Raw genomic sequence first — 17,695 nt, forward strand, 5'->3', positions numbered from 1 at the left:
TACGCAAGTTATATCAGTCTAATTTTACCTTCTCAGTAAAGTACAACATGTCACGAAAAAACAATATCAGAATCGCTTGGATGCGCTATACTGTTACAGAATTATTCACTGATAAAGTCACACAGGGCAAATTTCCAAAATTTGGCTTGGTCATTAAGGTCCAAAATAGGCTGGTCACTAAGGGGTTAAATATTTTATTTAGCCAGTAGCCGTCCTGATCTTAGAATAGTATCTGGCATCTTAATATATTTAGCTATTTAGTACTTTTTATAAAGGCCATGTCCCTTTCATTCCCACATTTCCCACCATCTACCATTCGCATATCACCCTGTGAAGGGCTCTCCCAGGTTAGTGTCACTGGTGTCTGTGATTTTTTTGATTTTTTTTCTGAGGCTGCTGGTATTTGAGCAAGTCAATGTGCTTGTGATCATGTTCCCCAAAAAAAGAAGAAGAAGCAATCCTTAGCATCCAGGGGGTGCCACTCCACCCCTGGCCCATAGCAAATACTACTAAATAAACTGAGATTTCAGCAGTCACTATATGTTGTTACGGACATTCCACCACATGGTGGCGCTGCTACGCGTGTGTTTTGTATGTTTGTGTGCCTGACGTCAGCTCGCCATCGCCCTCAGTCCTGCTGGCCGGAGTTCCTGTGTAATCCCCCCCGCTTCCGGCAGCTCCAGTGATGGCGGATGATAGTGGAGTCTTACAGCACGGTCCCCCGGAACTGGATGAAGATGAGGAGGCACCGGGCACTGACAGTGACACAGAGGGAGAAGACATCTTTACCGGAGCTGTGAGTAACACCGAGTAACAGTTGCAGTAGAGTATGGCTGGCAGGTAGTAGTGTCATGTCCTCAGGCACTCCTCTCACTTCATGTCAGTGTCTTGGTCTGCGGTGTGTGCTGGCTGTGCCTGACTCCAGTGTTACATAGGGGTATGTGTGCTAGGGCTCAGGGCTGACGTGTCTGCAGTAGAGGAGGCCCTTCATATCCCACAGAGCCATGTGTGAGGAGGGGACATCACTGTCACAAGGCTACCTTATCCCTGCAGTCAGTGATGGGACTGTTCTGGCCAGTGAAGTGCCAGCTGTGCTGAATCATATAACACTCTCTAAGGTTTGTATGCTTGGACTCTGACCTATCCTTCATATCGCACATCCAAACCCTCAACACCTCCTGCTGCCCCTAACTCAAGAACTTCCATTGAATCCGCTCCTTCCTGACCCCTGAAACCACAAAAAGGCTCGTCCATGTCCTTATAATCTCCCGCTTAGATTACTGTAACACACTTCTCTGTGGCCTCCCAGCAAATACTATCGCCCCCTCCGGTCCACCTTAAACTGTGCTGCTAGCTTAATACACTTCTCCCCCACTCCCCATTCTTCATCGGCCACTCTCCTCTACCAATCCCTTCACTGGCCACCTGTTGTCCAGCAAATAGAATTTGTTACTAACACTGACATACAAAGCCATCCACAACCTGTCCCCTTCATATATCCCTGACCTACTCACGCTACCTGCCCACACGTAACCTCAGATCCTCCAATGACCTCCTACTCCGCTCTTATCCGCTCCTCACACAACCATCTCCAAGATTTTCCTGTGCATCCCCCATACTCTGGAACTGATTACCAAGACACTTAAGATTGACCCCCACAATCACAAGCTTCAAGAAGGCCCTGAAGACTCACCTATTAGGAAGGCCTACAACCTCCAGTAACACAGTAATGTCACCACATCACCATCTGTACAGTCTCTTCCCTCATAGACTTTAAGCCCTTGCGGGCTTGTATATTTTGTGTATCGGATGTAAATCCTCAAATGTAAAGCACCATGGAATTAATGCTGTTATAAATAATAATAGTTCCAGGTACCAGGCATGCAGCTAAAGGACCATGATACCATGCATGCATATCTTCTCTGTATAAATTGGCTTGGACTGTGAAGGTACACATGCTAACGCCAAGGCTAAATGGTCACAGAGATCTGCCCCCCTGTTTGGCACTCAGGTCTCAGCACATCATATACCTGTAGAAATATTGTATGCACAATACAACTGCAAAATTTGACCAGAAAGCTGCTACTTAACTTATTAGCTGTGACATCTGTTACAACTTGGTATCACCCCCTGTCCTATTTCTGGTTTATAGATTGAGGGACAATCAAATGACTGCAGTTTTTACTTGACTTTTTGGGTTTCTGACATATGGTCATGCAGGGACAGTCAGGTGGCTGCTGTTTTCCGTATCTGACTTTTTGAGTTTCTGACATGTGATGCATCTACTTATGGGAATTTGGAGATGATCAAGTCGGGGAGCCAGTGCTGTAGTATGTAATGTGATCTTACTATACTAGATACGGGAGCCTAGGACACGTAGTTTAATCGGATACACAGTAGATGTGAGCCACCTATAGCATTCACAGAATTTACCATGCAAAGTGTTTAGAGAAATTATAGTTTTCTTGAATATTTTAATTATTGGACTATTTTTAAAGAGGACCTTTCACCACCTCTTACCCTTTCAAGTTCTTTGCATCTGTTAATAGACGCTGCTCCACAGATTACAGCACAGTTGGAATTTTCTCTCTAGCCTCCACCTTCCAGAGCAACAATTGCAGTTAGTTGTGTTGCCTGATGTGCTATGTAAGCTCTGTAATGTCAGAATGGCAGTGTCAGGCAGGGGTGTACGATTCAGAGCTCAGAAACATACCACATGCCTACTCCTGCCTGACACCGCCCTCTTGACAATACATAGTCTAAATAGCATATTGAACACTAAAAATAATTGCGCTGAAATTCATGTACATGGACATTTCAAATGTATAAAATGGGTTTGTCAGAAATTTCCTTGCAAATTTTGCTGTGTGTGAACATGCTTGAGCATTACTGGAAAAAAAAAGCAATCAACATTTTTTTAAATTTTTTTTTAATTACACATGTATGTGTGTGCTTTTTATTTTTTGTAGGCTGAGGCCATACTGCAACCTGTTATGATCATGGCCTGTATCAGACTGTAGATGAGAGTTAACAAATCTTATCCACATCCTGTAACTAAATCCCACAGTGTACGTAACATGTCAGTTATTGGTGTGGATTTCACTTTGCAAAGGTTGAAAGCTTGGGGAAGCCACATACAAACCAGCACATTGGCCACAGAAAAACCACCCAATTGCAGATGGGCTTTGTTGCTGCGGCAGCTTGCAGTAGGAACACACTACAGAATTTCTTGTCTGGTCCTGGCCATAGACTCTTCTTGTCTGACAAGGAGTTGTGACTTTTGTCACATTGATATAAACTAAGCTAGTTGGTGTTGTGCAAGATTTATCACCCAGTATCCGGCACTGTGATAAATCTGGTGCATTTTTACAGTATGGTCTAACTATTAGTGTCTACTAGTAAATCTATATAGTTTTTGCAGTTCTGTCAGGTGAATGTTCCCTGAGTTTAGTAAGATATTTATGGTACACTTTGACAACTATTTTAATCGTTTTTGGAAACTGACAAGCTACATGCACATGACAGTGATTACTGGTTAAAAACGGATGTCACACACCAGCATTAATTTCAATGTCAGTGAATGGGGGCTATTCACGTGAACATTATTTTGATTATCTGTTCTCACAGACTGTGAAAATACAGGTCATGTTCTATTTTTGTCTGTTTTCATGAACCCTACCATGCACTCAAATGTTCCTCAGGTGCAAGGTGTTTAGCAGATATAACACATTTAACAGACTTTAACGCTAGGTTCACACTAGTGTTTGTCTCTTCGTTATTCGGGACTGCATGGGGACCCAAAAGACGAAGAGGCCGTCCATTAAAAAAGTGGTTATCTGTAGAGATGAGCGAGTACTATTCAAAACGGCAGTTTCGAATAGCACACACCCATAGGAATGAATGGACGCATGGGGTTAAGTGACAGGACACCGGTCCCGTCTGCGTGCCGGCCGGCTCCATTCATTGCTATGGGTGCGTGCTATTCGAAACTGCCGTTTCGAATAACTTAACTGCGGTTCCAATAGATTATAATGGGGTCCTCCGTCCTGGTTTCAGTATAAAACCAGTGGAGAGAGAAGTTCTTTGTACACGACTTTGTGCTGTTATTTTGACAGCCAATGTTATGCCTCCCTCCAAACACTCAAGTGTGTGTTTATATGTATTTATATATATTGTGAGTGCTGCATACCATTAGTATTACCGGCATTGAGCAGCTCCTTTATTGTTGTCACAAGTGCTGTTTCTGCTGGGGACAGTGCTTCCTCACCTTCTGCTTCTTTGTAGACAGTACAGATCTCCATTGTTTCCATATAAGCTGTATTTTTGGCAAGATTACAAACCATTTTGCTGATGGAAAACATTTCAGTGGGCTGCAGGAATTATCCAACAAACTCCACATTCAGCTCTTTATTGACCTCCCGGAGCACATGACTAGTGCACAGCATCCAGATATGACTCAGGAGCAAAGAACTCGGATGTAAACTGGAGACACCTCTGTAGATTCTCCTGAGGAAACTGCACTTAGAACACACAGAGCCGGAAAACAAACTTGTGGGATGAGCTGCACATTCTGGCTCTGCAGCAGGCTCCAGATTGGGGTGGGGACCCCTTTAAAATACAGTTGTTTTGACGTCCAAAATATGTTTGCGGACACTTTCATTTTGCTTTGAAGAAAAGCTCTATGGTTTATCCATTTTTAATACTTCATGTTTTTAGAGCCTCAGAAAGGGTTGTTCCATATGTTTTCCATGCATCAAAACTGTAAACGTACATGTCAGTGCCATGACACTTTTTTAAAGCCAGTTTTCTTTCAGAAAGGGTCAGTTGACGGCACGGGCTGAAAGAGCTTCTTCAGAAGCACATGACAAAACAGATGAGATCAATGCCACTCCTTATACTTGTTATTAGAGTAAATTAGGTTTCAGATCTCAGTGGGAATGACTGAAGAAAAACTGTTAGTCCGCACAGTAAAAGTTTCACAATTATCTTGTGCATTTTCTATTTTTTTTTTTCCGTATTTTTCTTCTTTGGGCCATCCTTTTACGGTTTCCTTTTTATATCCTTTAGGTTTATGATTGCTGAGAGTCTGACTTCTAGGACCCACAGAGATTAGGAGATTGTGGGGCTGTGAGTGCCTCATGTTATCGGACCAGTAATACACGCTTGGCCAACACTCCATTCACTTTTATGTGACTTCCAGGACAGGTATTTCTGATAGTCCCATAGAAGTGAGTGGATTGGTGGTGAAGCGTTTACACCACCTCTTCATTCACATAGGGGAAGTGATCTCATGATCACTGGAAGTCCCAGTGCTTGGACCTCCATCCCTCAGACACTTATTACCTATGTTTAGGATAGGGAATATCTGTCATTAGTGGAAAAGGCCAATTGTAAGGTACTGGAGAATGGATCTCGGTCATCTATGACATTTGTATTTGCAGTTTACCAGATCTGTCAGAATATCTGCCTCAAATACAAAACTAAGTTTGTCTTTCCTTATTTGTTGTCATCAACTCGGATAAGCTTGCAAGTATCTCTGGTAGGCCATGAAGAGGGCACATTGTGTGCTAATACTCCAGGTAAAGGCGGTGTTACAGCACTGAGATCGTGCAGTTTACAGGATATGTCAAGCCTGTTTACACATCTTATAGCAATCCATTTTGTCGACTGTTTACCTAATGAACAGAACTAGGAAATTCCATGCTGGAGAGATGACCCCGGTTCCTTACTTCTGTTGTTCGTGGTTTGCTCATTTACACAGGATCATCTGTCTGATAACCTGCTGTTTCATATAAGCAGGTCTGTAGCTATTTGAGTGGAGCCGTTACTAAAGGACATAATTCACATCTGAATGCTGTATACATTCTTTTCAAAAAGATGAGAGCATTTCATGCCCAGAGAACCAATCACTGACTGATAAGAACAGGTCACTGGGGTCTTCTTATCCCTGGGAACATTTAGACCCTCACCTAACTTTTATAGACCGTCATTGGAGTCACCTTTAGCAAGTGTTAGGCATCGCTACATTCTTATTCAGTTATGGAGCCTAGCATAAAAGAAAACAATAGTTTTGTTTTTTAAAAGATATATTCACATCTGGTTTTCTTCTCCATCAAAATCTTTGTGACAAGCCAAATGCATTTTACCATGGAGAGGTAAACCTTTTCTATGATACAACAGGTCTTTACATGTTAAATAACACACTCAAAACTGTGGTAATGTGGTAAAATTGTGTACTTGACCTAAATACACATCCATGGTGGATTTTCAATCTAAATCTGCACATAAACATGTCTGGATTGCATCTGTAAAGTAATCCACAATCACAGATTCTCTACACTGGAATGTGCTGCAGAAGCGGACAAATATAGGACATGCATCATAATTTGCAGACCCCTCCTCCGGCCTGGGCACACCTCTACAATTGTATGGACCCATAGAAATATATATGTCCGCACTTTTATCCTCATTTGCAGAGCAACTTATGCACTGGGCCTTAGGGGTATGTTCAAACGTTCAGGTTTTTTTTTTCCCCCCTGTGTCATTCTACTACTGTTTTTGGATGTAATAACTCCATTTGAAAACCTGCATTTGTAATTACACCCTACACATATTTGCTGGGACCACCTGAATTGATTGAATGAGCATTGATTGGCAACATAGGACACTCATAATCTTCTCTCTTGGTGGCTGGCCTAACCTATATAACAGAAACCTAATACTTCATATGTCTGAGAGCAAATGCGGAAAAGCTGCTACTCAGACCTGGTTTGTAACTTTAGCCGCAGGTTTGTGAAAAGCTTTGCCAGGTTCCCCTGTACTTACAATACTTCCCTTCACTTAGCCAGTTTCTTTCAACTTACTGTCGTCTTATGTTTCAGAGCAAAGAAGTGATTGCTCCACTGCCCCCAAAAGAGGTAGTCCAAGAGCCTTCTCGAGAAAATGGACTGTTCCTGGATGATGACGACCAGGATTTGTTTGCAGGTATAAAAATAGACTACTATTTCTAAAGCTAGAAAGCTAAGGGGCACAGGCACGGTACTGAGTACTGCTTTCTTACATATTCTAAATTGGCACTATATAGTAATTTCTATATGACGCCATGTATTCGAGTTAAACAGTGGGAAGGTTTATAAGCTTAACAGTCGTAAATGTTCCAATTTTATCTCAGTGGCTAATGCTAGATGATATATATGCTGCCTCTTTAGACAGTTCAGTCTACATTTATAACATCTATTAGTTGGGTTCTGGAAACATGAATTTTCAAACCATTTTTATGTAATCATGCTCATGCATGATTATGCTTGTAATCATGCTTGTAATTTCTATACCCTTTCCTAATAAGTCCCTTCCATGCAGGCTAAATCCTGCATATTGTCCGGCAAGTGCTGAAAAAGTGCCTAATACACATAAGAAATATGGTGCATAGCCTGTAGGTCAGTTTTTTTGGGCACAATTTAAACCAGTATTCTGACCCTTTTGGTTTAGTAAATTTAGCCCATTGAATTTGGTAACAATTTCTTTTTCTGTTATCCTGTCACTATTTTGCTGGGTTTTTTTTTTCTTACAGAATCCACTGTCAAGCTTTCCGTGGACAGTTCACGCAACAATCAGAAAGAAGAGGCTCCTCTTAGTACCCCTGCACTTATTGCAGCTGCTTCCGCTACCTCCAAGCAAAAGACATATGAAGAGGTATTTTGCAAAAAATCATGTATGTTTTCCCCAGTAACCATGTCAGTTACTTGTATTTGTTTAAAAAACAAAACAAAAAACAATGAACCAGTTAAGACAACTTCCTACACTAAAGTAATCCTCCTAACCCTCTCCCTGTAGACCAGTCTTTCTCAAAGTGGGCGATAACGCCCCCTTGTGGGCGCTGGAGGCCTATAGGAGGGCAGTAAAGGGCACAGAGAAGATTGGGGGGCGTTGAAGCGGTTTAGGGGGGCGATGGCTAATTTAAAGGGGTGGTATCATAACAATGATTCTATCTATACTGCTTGTTAATGTGAATTTAAGACTTTTCCTAAATACACTGCTTCAGCAAAACTGCTTTGTTTGTCCACTATCTTACTTTATTCACTTCATTATGGACACTAGCACCTGGCCCCCTGCTCATTGCTGAGGGAGCCACATGACGTAGCTCCCTGCTGTGTGGGGGGAGAGAGGGGGGGGGGCTGAGTGTACGGAGCCAGCCTGTGTCTGCACCACACATACACATCACCTAGCTCCCTGCTGTGAGATAGAGGGGTGTGTGTGGAATAAGTGCTGCTTTCTTATATAAAGCAGTCTAAATCCTACTGGGCTAAAGGACCTGGTCTCTCTGTTCACTAGGATAAAGCTTTATTATATAGAGCAGGCTGCTAGTGGGCAGAGGAGCCAGGTCCTTTAGGAAACTCCGTACAAGGTAAATCCAAGTCTACGGGACCTTTTGATGACATCACAGGCCCTTCAGTCATCCCATAGGATCACGCTATGTGGTGGGCGGAGCTACACACTAATTTGGGGGCGGGGCTAATTGATGCGAGCAAACAGGAAGAAAGAAGATTTTTAGGCAGCTTAGAAGGCAGATCAAGCTTCATGAGGCTACCCCTTTAAAATTGTTTTTTTGCTTTTAACACAAACTTAATCTTAAGATGTAGTAAAGTTAAAAAAAATTGGGGGGGGGGGCTAGAAAATAATTCTCGAAGTGGGCGGTAGACAAAATAAGTTTGAGGACCTCTGCTGTCGACTGTACTACCAGCTGTTTCCATGTAATATTACGTGCCATATGTTTTTAAAGAAGCTCTCTGGTGATTTTCTTCATTCATTCATTTTCTTCATTCATGATGTACTTATTACCCCAACGTATATATTTCAGCCAGTTTTACCTTATTTAATTACTCTTTTTTTGTTGGAATCCTTCTTTTCAGTAAGGTCATGTGATTCTCCCTCTGAGCAAATAAAATGTACAGGAGTTGACGTCTTGTATGATGGACAGAACCACATAGGCTCTGCACAGGGGAAGACAGAAACTTCTCAGTCTCCATAACTATATATCTTTTTAGTCCTGTAGATTATGTAGGATAATACAGAGAAAATAATTGTGCTGCTCATTAGCAAGTTGATATTGTACAGTCCCCAGCTAGTCACGTGATGGTGTACTAATGTTATCATTGGATGGATAGCAGAGCACATAGAGAAATAAAAGCTAAGGAGTCCGATCATGAGCTTATTAGAAGCTCTATTGCAGGGATATTAAAGCAGTGTACATGAAAGGTGCCTGAAGAATGACAGACAATCAAGTGATAGGTGCAGGGATGGAAAAAAAGTGTTTTGGCTAGTGTGCTTTTTTTTTTTTAACCCTTTGCTGAAAAAAAAAAATGTGGGAAAGTTAGCTCGGTAGAAGCAGTGTTGTGGACCCAAACAGTCAAGACAGGGACACAAAATGTGCAGCAAACTGATTTATTTACAAATAAAACAGGAAAATAAATAATCCTTGACTTCAGGCACAAAAAATAAACAAAACAAAACACAGCCTTAATTTCGGCAAAAACAAAATAAATACCTGCTCGTCTGTGTCACTAGCTAAACAGCAGGTTAACCTAACTATACGTGTGACTTACTTCCATCCATATGAACCAAACTAGTGCAATTTTGTCTCACCAGACTGAGGGTTACAGGACAGAACCATACACCTCATGAACTGCTATGAACTGCAGGCTCTGCAGCCGTTTATGGGTCTGTAATGAGCCCAGGATCTACACCTCTGCTGAGGCCTACTCCAGATCCACCCTGGACCACACATACATTAGAAAGCTTGGGCTGATATGTCTGGACTCCAGCATCTGCCTGTCACCTTCTCACAATGTATATAAAAATTCAAATTACCATATCCTTAAATTCAAAATAAAAATAAACAAACATAAACATATTAAATATCCCCATATCCAAAAAAGCACGAACTGCAAACATATAAAATTAATTTTTCTATATGGTGAATGCCATAGTGGGAAAATCAGAATATCCAAGCCACGGTTTTTGTTTTTTCACTTTTTCTCCTCAAAAAGTGGTCAAAATGTTATGAATAAAAAATGTACATGGCCTTTCAACCCCCCCGGAAAAAAAAGCCATATGCAGCCCTGTATAAAGAAGTATGAAAAAAAGTTATGAGTGGTAGGATATGGTGACTAAAGAAATGTAATTTTTTATTTTTTTTTTGTTAAGGCATTAAAACATAACAAATTATATAAATTTGGCAATGTTGGTATGACAGAAATATAATAAAGTTATAGCTAATTAAAAACGAAAATCAAAAACTGAAAATTGGTTGTGACAGGAAAAAGCTTAAAGGTACCCTCTCAAATGCTGTCTGATCTGCAGTTGCAATGTATTATAGAACAGAAGGACCTGAACAGATTGACATATAGGTTTGTGGGAAAAGATTCAGTTTATGCAATTAAATCTCTGTTCTTTCTATGCTGAGAAATCGTATCCGTGGCTGATAGCCTCCCTACTATTATTGAGCATGCAGAGATTATTATTAGAGATGAGCGAACACTGTTCAGATCAGCCGTTCCGAACAGCACGCTCCCGTAGAAATTAATGGAAGCACCTGGCACGGCGACCGGCCGCCAGCAAAGTGTACGTGCCAGGTGCTTCCATTCATTTCTATGGGAGCGTGCTGTTCGGAACGGCTGATCTGAACAGTGTTCGCTCATCTCTAGTTATTATCACTTTTAGAATCTCCTTCTCGATTTCTCAGCATAGAAAGAACAGAGATTTCAATGGATAAATAACAGGTTATACTGAATATTTTCCCATAAACCTGTTTCAGCTTATCCTCGTCTACAACATTCTGCCTGTAGATCAGACTGCATTTTTCGAGTGACAGTATCCTTATAACGGTAGCTACCGTTGCTGATGTACATATAGGACTGTCAGTGTGTCGGCCATTCCATCCATCTTTCTCACGTTATACCAGGTAAATGCCATGGTTTTAACATCAAAACTCTGTTGGTGGTCTGGGACTCAGCACTGCAAGGCAACAGTGCTAACTACTGAGCCACTGTGTGCACCAGATACAACCACAAAATTGGCCTGACATATCTAAACATTTCAGTTTGGTGTTCAGTGATATACAGGACCATATAAATTATTTCTTTTGTGTAAAAAACAAAAACAAAAAGCATTAAATTTTCATGTTTTTGGTGATCTAAACCACAGACCAATAGTAGATCTTGGGTATTGTGAGTGTACCAAATTCTAAAATTTGTTCACACTATACACATATAAAACTACATTAAGGCTGAGGCCCCACGCTGCAGAAACACAGCTTTTTTGTTTGCAGGTTTTGCTGCGTTTTTTTTTTTTTGAGCCAAAGCGAAGAATGGCTGCAAAAGGAAAGGGAAATTTATAGGAAGTCCTTATCGTTTTCCCTTCTGCTAAATCCACTCTTGGCCTTGGCTCAAAAATAAAAACGCAGAAAAATCTGCAACAAAAAAAGCTGCTTTTCCACAATGAGGGGCCTCAGCCTAATACTTAGTTTACTAAGATTTTTAGATCTGCGTTTTGTCCTGTTGCTGATTCCCCCCTCCCCCCACACACAAATTTTATCTGTTGTAATGAAATGGTTAAAATCTAGTACAAAATCCCCATGTGCACTTGCTATTTTCATAAAAAATTTTCAGGGTAGTTCTGCAATCGACTTTTATTTTTTTAAATATATTTTGTCTGAACTAGGCCTTCACATAGAGTTCAGTCATCTAAAACAAAGCTCATCTTCTTTAGCAATGTAGATTAATGTACAGAGTCCTCAAGTCCTTAAAATCAGAATGTCGGCGCAGATCCTATATTCTTATAGCTTATTTTTATTGCTTTCAGTTAGAAGAGGAAGAGCAGGAGGATCAGTTTGACCTGAACATCAGAATCACAGACCCAGAGAAGATTGGTAAGTGTTCCCGTATTCTCTGCCCCAGAGGACTGACTAATTATATTCTATGTAGCCTGTGATTAGTAAACATCCCTGGAGGACAGAAGAACTCGCTGAATACTGTACAGATACAAGCATATATTATTGCTGGTTTTGTCACATGGTTACATTTATTCTTTTATTAGTTCATACAACTTGTAATGTAGGTTATCAATAGGAGATATTTCAGCAGATCTGCTTTTCAGGGACAGCTCTGCTTCTGGTAATGTTTACATGACAGGAGCTGCACTGCTCACTCGCCATATGATTTGCAGCTTTGGCTTTTTGTACTGTAATGCTATCACATTGAAATTTATGGGGCAGTGCTGCAGTACCTAAAGCCACTGTTACAGTTCATACAGAGAGTGACCAGCATGCCTTCCAGCATGTAAAAATGGCCAAGAGCTGAACAGCAGATCTGCGGCTTTTGGACCCTCACAAATCTAATATTGATGAATTATCCTAAGTACAGGCCATTAATATTGGAAACTGGATGACTGCTTTACACAGACTGTGGTGTTGGTTGCACAAATAGACAAAAATAATGATTTTCTCTTGTAGCCTCCTAAAAAGTATAGCTAACCAACAGGTTTCTTGTGCTTTGCATAGTCCTGTACATTGTCAATTTTGATGCATTTGTGGAAACATTAATTGCAGTTCCTTGGTTTTAGGTGATGGTATGAATGCATATGTAGCTTATCAAGTATCAACCCAGGTAAGCAATGAGTGCAAGTGACACCATTACAGTTTTACAATTCTGTATCTAGGCACGTTTTATTTCAATGTATGTTTTTATTAACGAAGTTGCCTGCTTTATGGATACTTTGCAAAAATTTGCATGAAATAGTCATATAAGCAAGTTATTAAAGAGGACCTTTCACAACATCCAACAAGTCCAGCTCTTTACATCAATTAATAGCTGCTGCTTCACTGATTCTGGAACAGTTGCAATTTTTTCTCTAGCTCCCCCACTGTTTTTGAGCAATCAGTGCTATTCGTTTTAGAGCCTGATATGCTATATAGTCTCTATACTGTCAGGAAGGTAGTGTCAGGATGGAGCAGACAAAGGGTGTGATTCTGATCTCTGATACTGGATGCCTCTGACTGGAGCTCTGAATCATGCCCCAAGCCTGAAACTACCCTTCTGTCATTACAGAGTTTATATAGCACATCAGGCACAAAACTAACTGTGCTTGCTGGTTGGTAATGGTGGAGGCTGGAATCTGTGTTCTAGCAGGTATTAACAGGTACTAAGAACTTGAATTGGTGGAGGTGGTGAAAGGGTCTGGTGGGGGCTAGAGAAAAATTCCAACTGGGAAAATACCTGGTCTACAAACTGAGTGAAAAAAATGTATTCACATACTGTGAATGGTGTAGCGGGAGAGAGAAAAAAAAATCAAGAGCCAAAGCGTTAATTTTTTTGGTTTTTTCCCCCCGCTGTTTTGACCTCTATTATAAATTTGAATAAAAAACGATCAAAATAATAGACATTCCCCAAAGTAGAATAACTGAAAAGTACGTTCAATCCCACAAAAATGACAGCCGATGCATCACCATACAAGGAAATACAGGAAAAAAAAAAAAAGTTATGGGTGTCAAAAAAATTGCGACTCCCAGGAATTTTGTGTTTGAAAAGTTTTGGATTTTTTTTAAAGGGGTTTAAACTTAAAAAAAACAAACAAAAAACAACTATATAAATTTAGTATATCCCGGAATCACACAGACCCGTAGAATACAGGTGACATGTCATTTTGACTGCACAAAGCCCTTAAGAAACGCACTTTTTCTTCAATATCACCCTATTCTGATATTCTGAATTTTTTTCCAGCTTCCCAGTACATTGTACATAAGATTAAATGGTACCATTATGAAGTACAATTAAGCCCTTATATGGCTCAGTGGGCAGAAAAATAAAAAAGTTTGGAAGGCGGGGAGTCAACAAATATTGGTAAATGCCTGCGGCGAGAAGGTGTTAATAGTTATGTATCCATACCAGCTATTTACTTACTGTAAAAAGTCACACACTCTTTTTGAAGCCTAGCCTCAGTAGCGTGCAGCTCCCATCCTGAACATGAATATATGTGGACGGTCATTGTGTTATGAGGTACACGTCAGTAATCTGTCTCTGGAATACCCTGCACATGTGCTGGCTTCCAGGTTCTGTGCAAATGCAGAAAGTGAAAGTGTGGTAGTAATTTAGTCACTTTATTATATGCTGGAAACTGATAGAAATGTATAGAAAACATTAATTTCAGTAGAATAAAATATTTTACCCTCCCTGTAACATGTTCTTTACTGTTTAAAGAGCACTTTTTATCCAACAAGTCCACCTTTTTACATCAATTAATAGGTGCAGCTATAAGATATTTAGAATTTTTTTTCTATAGACTACCCCCCGCCTGTCCTGAGAAGCAGTGCTGTTAGTTTCAGCATACATTATGCTAATGAGACTCTTTACTGTCAGGTAGACAGTCCTAGGCTGGAACCGACAATCTGGGACTACCCACCTGACCATAAACTGCATAATTGTACTGAAACTAGCAAATTATTGCTTGGAAATTATGAAGGTTGCAGAAAATGTGCTGGAATCGGTGAAGCAGCACCTATTGAGGGATGCATAGAGTTGTTGTTGGTGGTGGTGAAAGATCCTGTTTTACAGCTTCCTAGCTTATCACTCAGCAATGACAACACATGGTTTTGTTTTGTCAGACCATAGTTCACTTTTGTCACATGCCTGTGTAAAATGTGGATTCGCTCCGTATGATCCATAAAGTAAGCAGGGCTCTACTGGGGTTTTTAGATAGGTGGTTGGATGATGTGCAAACATCTCACAAGCAGTGGGCATTATCTTGTGTCATTGGAGTCTCCTTGTGAGTTGTATACTGAGCAAAGAGGTTTCAGATCAAAACTCTAGAAAGTAAATAGAATTGGTAATATGCACTGTAATAAAATATTTCATTATTTATTTATTTGTATTTTTTTTTAATGCCAGACCAATCTGCCAATGTTCAGAAGCAAGCATTTTACTGTGAAGAGACGGTTCAGTGACTTTCTGGGTCTTTTTGAGAAGCTTTCTGAGAAGCATGCCCATCAAGGAGTTATAATAGCTCCCCCTCCTGAGAAAAGCCTCATAGGTGAGTAGTAAGGGCACATCAAGTCAAGTGTTAGTATTTAGTATCTTCTCGCTTAATAAAAGTCAAATGCCAAATCTCTCTTTCCATTAAATACAAAAGATGTCATTGGCTTCTGAATCCATGACTTGGGGCTTGGTAAACATGGGCTACAGCTTGAGCTTTCAATACAATTTGGCCAGGTAACTGGTTTTACTTTATTTGTAGGCGTTGGTGTCTTTTTATAGTTGGAAAATTGCATTAATCTAATGAACACTGTTTTTACTTAGGTATGACCAAAGTGAAGGTGGGGAAAGAGGATTCGTCTTCAACTGAATTCCTGGAGAGAAGACGAGCTGCTTTGGAGAGGTAGGAAGCAATCAAAACTTCATGCACTTAACGTATAACTGTTTAGAGCATTGCTAGTGGGAACTTTACAGCCTGTTTTCTATTAAATAGGATGTTACATAGGTTAATAAAATATATTACAAAAATGTTCACCAAATACCTCTCGACAAAGTTTTAAAAAAAAAATGAGCTCTAGAGATGAGCGAGTAGTGAAATATTCGAAATTCGATTTGAGTAGACCTCAATATTCGACTATTTTGTTCGACTATCGAATCCCATTATAGTCTATGGAAAAAACATGCTTGTTTCAGGGAAACCAAAATTTGACCAATTGGAGTCACCAAGTCCACAATGATACCTCAGAAAATGATGCCAAGACCTGTGGAATGCAACTGGGACAGCAGGGGAAGTATGCCTGGGGGCATCTAACACACCCAAGTCCCAGGATTATTATTCTTATTGCTGCTGCTGCTGCTACTACTGATTTAGCCAGCCAATGACTGTATACATTTTTTTTCCAATGCCTGTGTTGTCCTAGTCCCTCTCCCACCTCCCCTGCGTAGTTATTGGTGTAAAAAAAAGTGCCAGGGAAGGTGGGAGGGGAATCGAATTTTTACTGCGTTCACCGTGTGGTATTTGATCGAGTACGAGTATTTCGAATACCGTAATATTCAATCGAATACCTACTCGATCAAGTACTACTCGCTCATCTCTAATGAGCTCTACTTTAACACTAGCTGTAGAAATTCTGTTTTGTGACTGGAAACCTGAAGCTTTGAACGTCATATAACAGATAATCTTTAGAAATAAAGATAACGTTGATTAATTACTTAGTCTTTTGTCTACAGATTTAACGGCATTATCAGTCATTGATTGACACAAATCAGTATTTATTCATTTAGAGGGTTCCAATACTTGCACAGGATCAGTTTTGCAACTATGCATTGCAGTTTTTTAGACCTACAAGGATCTATATTCTTGTTGGTTTGAGGGGGTATTCCAAACTCTGTTATTTATGACTTATTCATAGGATATGCCATAAATACCTGAAAGAAATGTGCTGCCTTCAGGACCCATGCCTATCTCTCATACAAAGGTTGAATTCTCAATGGGGGTCTCATTTTTTCTGCTCTTTTAGTAAGATCAGATAACAGAAATCCAGACCAGGACAGATTTGGCATATGATGGACTCCATTGACTCTACTGTAGCTCATCAGATTTCCATTATGGTTCTTGTATTTTGCTGAACAAAATAGTTTAGCTTGCTGCAGTATTTTATTGTGGTGATTTTTATTTCATTGACTCTGGAGGTAGCTACTACGTGCTTACTTCTATTGCCCATATCTCTGGTCTTGTTTGGGCTATGAAGATAATTTTAGACTTTCTTTAAAATGATACCAAGGGCTTCATGTTAACCCTTACTGTGCCAAAGCGATTCACTATTGAATACGCTATTGGGGATTGAGATCCCATTGAAGATCTCAATTCCCGACAGCGAATTTAACAGCGATTTGCTCAAAATCTGTAAGGGCTATTATGAAGAATTTGGTATCATTTTAAAGATGAGATTCTCATCTTTAAATTGAATCTAAAATTATCTTCATAGCCCAAAGGAGTCCTGAGATACAGGACTTTAAAGTGTCCCCCCCCCTCTCCTGTCTCATGAACTGTAAGGAAGGGGAGGGGGGAGGAGGACTCTTACAGCTTGCACACACAGAGAAGCATTTTCTTTGTCTCTGTGCATAACCTATATGTGACCCCAGGAGGGGGGGAGAAGGGGCTTTAGTCCCTATTTCCCCCCTCCTGTCAGAGGGCATACTATACTTTTGCCCTCTGATTGTCACATACAGGTATAATGTAATTCCCCCTGAGCTTTAATAGAGGGGTATTTTTATGTTATACCTTCTAAACATAACCAGGAAGTTTATTGGCGCTGTCATCCAGACATTTACCATTGTCCAGGTTGCAGCGACAAAAAAAAAAGTCGCACCAAACACTTACACAACACATACACAAAGTCATGAATAAAGTTTACATTTCAACCAATCCCTGTCCTGTCCATACCTGAGCTTTCTACAGTGAAATACGTCTCTAGCGATGACCGTTGCACGCTAAAATAATAGTAATGACTATCATCACTAGAGATGAACATATAGATTGCTAAAATTATTATAGGGGGATGGAAAATAACATTTTTATGTAAAGTCCTATTTAATTTGCATGCACAAAATGGGATGGCGCATTTCTGCGATTTTGGTGATTCTTTAACACCCACCCCTGTAAATATATA

General features: G+C 40.3%; 1 protein-coding gene across 1 annotated transcript in view; it reads left to right on the top strand.

Moving 5' to 3' along the window:
• The first annotated feature begins 625 nt into the window (after window positions 1–625).
• Window positions 626–17,695, top strand: part of SNX1 (sorting nexin 1) — a 32,676-nt gene continuing 15,606 nt past the window's right edge. Inside the window, exons 1-7 of the mRNA XM_075273706.1 lie at window positions 626–796; window positions 6,882–6,984; window positions 7,571–7,692; window positions 11,860–11,926; window positions 12,619–12,662; window positions 14,940–15,081; window positions 15,348–15,426. Of these exons, the coding sequence (XP_075129807.1) occupies window positions 686–796; window positions 6,882–6,984; window positions 7,571–7,692; window positions 11,860–11,926; window positions 12,619–12,662; window positions 14,940–15,081; window positions 15,348–15,426 (668 nt within the window). The 5' untranslated portion in view covers window positions 626–685. The remainder of the gene's footprint in view (window positions 797–6,881; window positions 6,985–7,570; window positions 7,693–11,859; window positions 11,927–12,618; window positions 12,663–14,939; window positions 15,082–15,347; window positions 15,427–17,695) is intronic.

This window comes from Leptodactylus fuscus, chromosome 5 (assembly GCF_031893055.1).
Source record: "Leptodactylus fuscus isolate aLepFus1 chromosome 5, aLepFus1.hap2, whole genome shotgun sequence".
Classification (NCBI taxonomy): domain Eukaryota; kingdom Metazoa; phylum Chordata; class Amphibia; order Anura; family Leptodactylidae; genus Leptodactylus; species Leptodactylus fuscus.